Source organism: Apteryx rowi, unplaced genomic scaffold (genome assembly GCF_003343035.1).
Source record: "Apteryx rowi isolate R43461 unplaced genomic scaffold, aptRow1 scaffold_16, whole genome shotgun sequence".
Classification (NCBI taxonomy): Eukaryota; Metazoa; Chordata; class Aves; order Apterygiformes; family Apterygidae; genus Apteryx; species Apteryx rowi.
The window spans coordinates 198811-205743 of NW_020447863.1; the positions used below are offsets into that span (position 1 = coordinate 198811).

Below are 6933 nucleotides of genomic sequence, written 5' to 3' on the forward strand. Positions count from 1 at the left end.
TCAAAGAACAATCTATAGTTCATATTTGTCCAGCAATACTTTGAAGCAAGTAGAAATTGCATGAAATTAAGAGCAGCTAATCCAAATTCTTGATCTCAAAATGCCAGTATAGGAGAGAGYAAAATCTTCCAAACCATTCCTGGTTGAACAGGCCCCCTCCCCCCCCCAAAAAAAAAAAATTGAAATTTGAAGATAGCTCTTTCTCCTTTGTAATTCTCTGCCACTTGACAGCATTTTCATTCTTTCTAGCTGAAGCTTAAGTTATGCCTTACACAGCGAAGTGAGGACATTGCTGTTTTTGTAAGCAAAGCCATGACAGCTTGAACTGAGGCCTCACAGTTAACAGTACAGATCAGAGAGGGAGTGCTAGCCTCCATGCAGATAGCAACCAGACTACAAGCACAGCAAGGACGGTGAAGATGCAACTTCAGTTCACCACTAGCCAATCTAAGAATTAATGACACTGGGTCTTCATTGCTAGTCTTACCAATGACAGCTAGATTAAAGCTAGTACACGTATGCCTCTTTACTTCATGACTACACCTTCATTTTGCCACACATGACTGGTGTGACCAGAAAAGCCAATTCTACCCTCATCGCAATTAGTTTGCTTGAAATACTGGTGATTTTGAGAGGCAGCAGCAAGAATTATAAATACTTTCATACTGAAGAAAACAGCTGTTTTGCTCCGTACTCACTCCACAAATATACATGGTAATTACCCAATACGGTCCACCAAGTGATCCATGCTTTCATCTACCAAGTGTCTGTTTGTTTGTCTAGTGCCAAAGCCTTGTTCTTTGAACATCTTTGCAAATGCCAGAAGCTCATCAGGTGCCATTTCAAAGTATGCATAATAGAGGAAGATGACTTCCAGGAGCATGGACTGTTCACGGAGGCATTGCACAAACCAACGGGAAATCTGACGTTCTGTCTGCACAGAAAAAGGTCCTACTATTATAGGTTGCAGTTCACAGATCAGTCAAAGCAACCAGAAACCAAGACGTGTTGAGGCATTTCAACAGCTTGTGTAGTAAGTGGCTTGCACCAATGGCAAGGAAACCTGCTCTTCTGTCCCACTGTTAACACAGAGTGTGCTGATGCAGAGAAATGGATCTGTTGGTCTAGCGCTATCAATGGATTTGTAACAAGGAAGAATGTGTTTCAAACATCTCCTTTTGCTCCCAAGCAAAAGTGTGTTCCCTTAAAGGGAAAAAAATATTTCAGGTTTCACAGACCAGAAAAACATCCTTTGTAACTGCATTGGCACATACTCATTTTTCAGCAAACTATATATAAGAAAAGACTTTACAATATTAATAAATAATAGCAAGAAACAAAATACCATGAGATTTCCATGCGTTTCCCACGTAGGAGCTTCTGCTTTGTACAGCTCTTCAAACTGTTTCCGGTAATTAGGAACCAGCTCCTTGTCCAACTTTTCAACACACTGAAAGTATTGTGCCTTAAAAAGATAAAAAATAAAAGAACTTCTCATATGCACATTCATGTGCTTATTACAGTCACAGGTGGGCAATTACTGTGTAACTTACATATTTAGCCTATTCACTGAGATTATAACCAGGAAAAGGTTCCTGTACTCACTGTATAAGGGTGCCTCTCATCCTGAAAATAAGTGAGTAGGTGGAGGACACAGCGCAAAATACAGATCCTCTCTTCATAGTAATAGTCAGCAAGCTGTGAATATACAGTGCCATTAGTATCAATATGGGATTCTGTATCCTCTCCCATATACTGCCAAGGCCTTCAGCACAAGAATATACAGTGCCCAAACATTGCAATAGTTGGAGTTTCAACATGCTTCTACGCAGTTTTAGGTTATCTGAAAAAATACTCAATTAACTTTAAAGAACTGAATAAAACACGTCCATGGGGACATGACTATAATTATGCTGCTGAGAAAGCTTGGAAGAGGGAGAGATGATCTCTCAAAAAAGGGGCAGATGTTCTCTTATTCCTCATCCTCATGATCCTCAGTCAGGTATGACCATCAGTACCCATTTCAGAGTAGTCACTTCATATAACAGTGCATAAGCTTGTAAGCTTTGGAAAACCTGGGAGCATACATTTGTGTAGCTAAATTCCCTGGCATTACGCCTAAAATTTCTATAGCAACTACTAATGCTGTTCAAATCTATATGTATATCCCTGTTTCATAAGCATCTTCCAAAGTTTGCTATTTATATGAAAGAATAGCTTAATCTTTCCAAGCTTTTCTGAATCCATATAAATAAAGCTGGTTCTCTGTCAATAGATCTTTTCAAAAGAAAATACAAATGGAAATGACTAACCTTCAGCATCAGAGCCTGACTCTGCCTTTCATCCTGAAGAACAGTCTGTAAGCAAAACACAACAAAATAAGGAGTTACCTACTGCAGAAATACCTGCTGATAAAATACATGCTCACAAAAAGGACTGAAAGCAACAAGAGACAATGTTTCTTTCCATTTCTTTTGGAAAGACAGATTTCAAAAGTACAAAGCCAAAACTTTCATTTGTAACTAAATGTTCTTCACCTCTACTCACTCTCCTTTAAAAATCTGTAGCTTTCATGTATTCTGTGATAGAGGAGATGAGCCTCACAGAGAGATTCAAAGAAAGCAGGATGAGGTACTAGAAAGTTAGGTCTGGTTATCTAGTATCAAGTGCTGTAAAGCACTTGAGCATTACAGATTCAGAGAAGAAAAGCTACAAAGCCATTTCCAAATCAGTACTCAGACTCGCATGTGACCATATTCATCAGTGAACTACTGGGATTAAGGAAAGATGTGGAGTAAATAGAACATAAATGTGAGCTACAGACCTTCAAGGAGTCCCTTGTCCCTCTGTAATCTTCCTGAAGATAACACTGTAACAACTGCACGCTCTGCTCTTCATCCAGACCCTGAAAGACAGAGAGAGAGACGCTCTGAAATGAATAAAATGCAACTAAATTCATTAAAGATGAAGACTCACTCAAAATATTCAGGCAGCTCTTCTCTTCAGAGTAAGCAATTTCCAAAATACATCAAAAGAAATTTTTTGCTTCTCAGGTTGTTACTTGCTTCAATCAGTATTTTTGTTTAAAGCAGAACAAATAAGCTTTGATATGACTTAGATGTAGCTAGTTCAACTTCAGCAAAAGGAGTATAACGTCACTCAATAAAGGTACCACCACCAACCACCTAATTCTAACTTCTGGCCTGAATGAACATAACCTTGCAGGTAATCAGCCAGTATTTTCAAACATGGCAACTAATTTAAGGGACATAAGTTTTTAACCAATCAGTCTTTCTTAGATTCTTTCAAGACATCTGACCTAAAGCCCCAACATGTACTTGTAACACCTTTTAGATTATTTTAAATTGAAATGAACTTAAGTTTGCCTCTATTCAACATCACAAAGACTTACTCAAAAAAGTAATCCCAGTAACGATGTAATCAAGTGCAAGGATAAAAAAAACCCAAAAAACAGAATAGCACCTTCACTCACCAAAAACTTGCTGACCCTCAAACCCAACTCTTTTAGTGGAGCAGCTACATCTTTATCAGCTTTTATTTTTTCTGCTGAAGTCGTGCTAAAGAAAAAAGAAATGTTAGCCATTAAAAATGCAGCAATCTCAAGGAATGAACTAAAAAGGTTTAGTTTTAAATTTTCAATTTTATCAGTTTAAACTTAGTTTTTGTTTACTTTCAAAAGCCTTTCAATATTTAATACAATACTATTTTGTAATCTTCCCACCAGATGAAATTCAACACCATTCATTATCTTATTACTATAATAAATGCAGAATATATTCATTTCTTCCTTTTCAGTGAGGGAATCTGGATATCTTTCTGAGATGACTAAGTGTCAAGAGGATTCACTTTTCTGCAGGATGCATACTTGCATGTGATCACTGCAGTTTATAGCAGACGCAAGGGTTGAGAGCTACCTAACATTAGTAAGGAGAGCAGAAATTGCTGTTACTTCTCTCTGGTGTACATTTCATGCCCCAAAATGTTATTTGGATAGAAGCACTTTCTCTTTTTACTCCTCTCCTGAAATCTCAAATCATGCAAGACAGTAAAAATCTATTTTTATGTAATCAGAGAGAAATATTCAACATTCTTCTCTATATATTAGTAGATCCTATTTTAGAAGTTAGAGGTTAACTTCTAAAATCGGGCAATTACTATACCTTGGAGGTTTGTAGTATGAAAGTCCCTCTAACAGCCTCTGCCAGTGTTTGTTCAATTCTGCCGCAATCTGAGCCTAAAAAAAGAAACAACTACTACTGAACAGATTCCTCGGCATGCACTTCCAAGTATCAGATTTGCTTAATTTAAACTAGGCAAAGTAATTCCACCACCACCACAAAGAGACAGGAACAACACAAGACGAACAACAAGAGCATCTATGATTCAGGCTCTGATTCAAGGTGCATACTGCATGAGAAAGCTTGCTGCCTTGCCTAATCATGGGAAAGGGGAGGAAAGAGGAGGCAATGGACTAGGTTCAGAAACACATTTGGATTTCCAACCTCTGGGCACATTCTTGAAAGCACGGGCTCCATCCCAGAAAATAAGGAAGCAGGCTGTACCACTCATGAATACCCCAGGCCAGCCAGTCTAGAAAGTAGCACTGGTGTCCGCTTCAGAAAAGGAACCACCTTTTCACATACACCCTTCCAGGCAGAAGTTCATGAAGCAGCTATAAACAAGGAGTGGAAGAATAAACAAGGAGTGGAGAAAGAGGAAAAAAAAAAAATCGCACTGAGGAAGAGGGAAAAGCAGCAAAACATATTTTCACTAATATTCAAACAGCTGCACAAATGATGCATTCAGGCCATGGAGTCCATTCAGTGACAGGCAAACCTGCCTAGCAAGACACAGACTTACTGGTTCTCTTAAAGCTGATCTGCCCAGAAGAATAGTCCACAATTCTCTGCTGCTCCTATAAACAAAGGGAAAAGGTAGAGAGTATTTTATTAATGAACACTGTTTCAGGTTTATATTTAGCTTATGCCTTTTTAAAGTTGCAATTTATTTAAAGCAGATCGCATTAGAGTTACATAAGGAAACATGTAAACTCATATTAAGGAAGCAGCACATTTATATCATTTTATTAGCTCARTCTGATTTTGCTACTTGGACATTTGAGGTTAGTAAAAGGAAACCTAATTAGAGAGCAATATTTTATTCAATTTCATTAATTGTTCTCCTCCAAACAAATTCCTTTATAATAGTTCCCTCCTCCACTCCAAGTGGAAAATAAAACTGGTTGAAGTGAAAAATTGCAACACTTTTACATAAGGTAGAATATTTGCCTCAATTCTTCAAAACATTAACCCTGAGCTTCTTGTTTTTTCCTATTTCCTTAGAACTTTGTAGGAAAGCCAATTTGTGCTATAAAGCATTACAGATCAAATCCTAACTCAGGCATATGCAAATCAGAAAGATGAATCTCCCTAAAACAGCTCTGCAAAAAGTTGCTACCCAAATAGAACACTTCAGGAACTCAGAGCTAACTGATCATCTGTTAGTAATATAAAACAAAGCAGGAGTTAAACAGCACAACTCCTCATGGAAAGACTGTTGTACAAAATCTTGTACAATTCTTGTAAAAAACAAAAAAAATAGTCTAACTTATTTTTGGAATAGTATCTTCGAAAGAACTCACTATGGCAGTGAAAGTCATCTGTAACTTCTGACACACAGTGCTATTTAAATGGATTACATGCTCTATAATTTTCAGCAGAACTATCAACATAATTTCTGCCTGCTAATTTCCAAAAAAAGAATCACTTTGCAGAACAGAGCATCAATATAGCACAGCCAGCCCTTCTCGTTTTCATTCCATCCARACCTCTTCCATGATTAAAACAGACCACTGTTTGTTGCCAGTTCATTAATTAGACTGTAAGATAGCTAAGAAAGCTCTCTTAATGTGGTCKCATGTAACAGTGGTGTTCCTGTCCCCATCAGCGCTTGGAAGCATCACTGTAATTAGACTTCTAGGAACTTTCCTGAGTCTAAAAACGTTACAATATATGTCAAAACCCATRGACAAGACAGAAGAAGACACCAATCTAAAGTGATCACTGGGCCAGGATGTCATCAAAAAAATAGCTTCCTGCACACATCCTCCTCACCTCTGCTATTTTAATTTTATGTTTGCAAAGGGTTCAGTTCTTTGAAAGGTGGAAACCAAACCCTGAAAGCTACGCTCTTCATGAGAAGAACTCTGCAACTTTAAAAAAGTCTGAATGATACTTTCAAAACCTTAGCACAAATCAAGACTTCAGCTTGGTGGCCAAAGCTTGTAAATAGCAGTTCTATTTAGCACTTAATCTTTTACATTACGGCAGAATAAAAGAAATATGAAATGCTAAAAAAATCACTACTAATGCCTGCTAAGTTTGGGGGGGAAAAAAAACCCTGACCCACTGAGGAATGCCACCACCGAGAGCTTCCACGTTCAAACCTAAAGGGGAGCACCGCCTGCTCAGCGGGCAATTCCGGAATTTCCTCAGAAATACAGAAAAGCTGCTGCTCCCCCCCAAAACGAGGAACCGCAGAGCTCCCTGACGGCTCTGCCCAGCACCTGGCGCACGGGCAGGCTGACAGCACACACGGACGGGGGCGCGGCRCTGCCGGGGGGTCTCTGCACCGGGGGGAGGCGCAGCCCCGCGCACCCCCGCGAGGGACACGGTCTCTCGGGGACGCGCCGCAGCCGGCGCGGGGGCGGGAACATGGCGCAGGCTGGGCCGGGTGCGACTCCCCCTCCTCTCCCCTCCCCTCCCCCCCGGGGGGGGGGTCCCTCAGCGGAGGGGGCGGGGCCTCGCTGCGCGCGCGCGGGGGGGGCGGGGCTACGGCGGGGGAAGGCCGGCGCGGGCCCCGTGGCCGTTAACTCTCCCCTCCGCGCCGTGTCCCCCCCCGCCCTCCCCCCGC

At 40.4% G+C, this 6933-nt stretch overlaps 1 protein-coding gene across 5 annotated transcripts in view; it reads right to left on the reverse strand.

Annotated features, from left to right (window-relative positions):
• The window catches only part of LOC112962983 (nucleoporin NUP188 homolog), a 50570-nt gene that overhangs the window by 22652 nt on the left and 20985 nt on the right, over nt 1–6933 (reverse strand). For 4 of the 5 annotated variants that reach the window (XM_026059633.1, XM_026059635.1, XM_026059634.1 and 1 more), the window contains 8 exons: nt 4882–4936; nt 4182–4255; nt 3494–3578; nt 2825–2905; nt 2313–2357; nt 1606–1698; nt 1346–1465; nt 723–934 (listed from right to left, as the gene is read on the reverse strand). In XM_026059633.1, coding sequence (XP_025915418.1) covers nt 723–934; nt 1346–1465; nt 1606–1698; nt 2313–2357; nt 2825–2905; nt 3494–3578; nt 4182–4255; nt 4882–4936 — 765 coding nt within the window. Of the gene's footprint in view, nt 1–722; nt 935–1345; nt 1466–1605; nt 1699–2312; nt 2358–2824; nt 2906–3493; nt 3579–4181; nt 4256–4523; nt 4632–4881; nt 4937–6933 lie in introns of those variants that run through there. The other variant, XM_026059638.1, reaches the window with a different exon arrangement.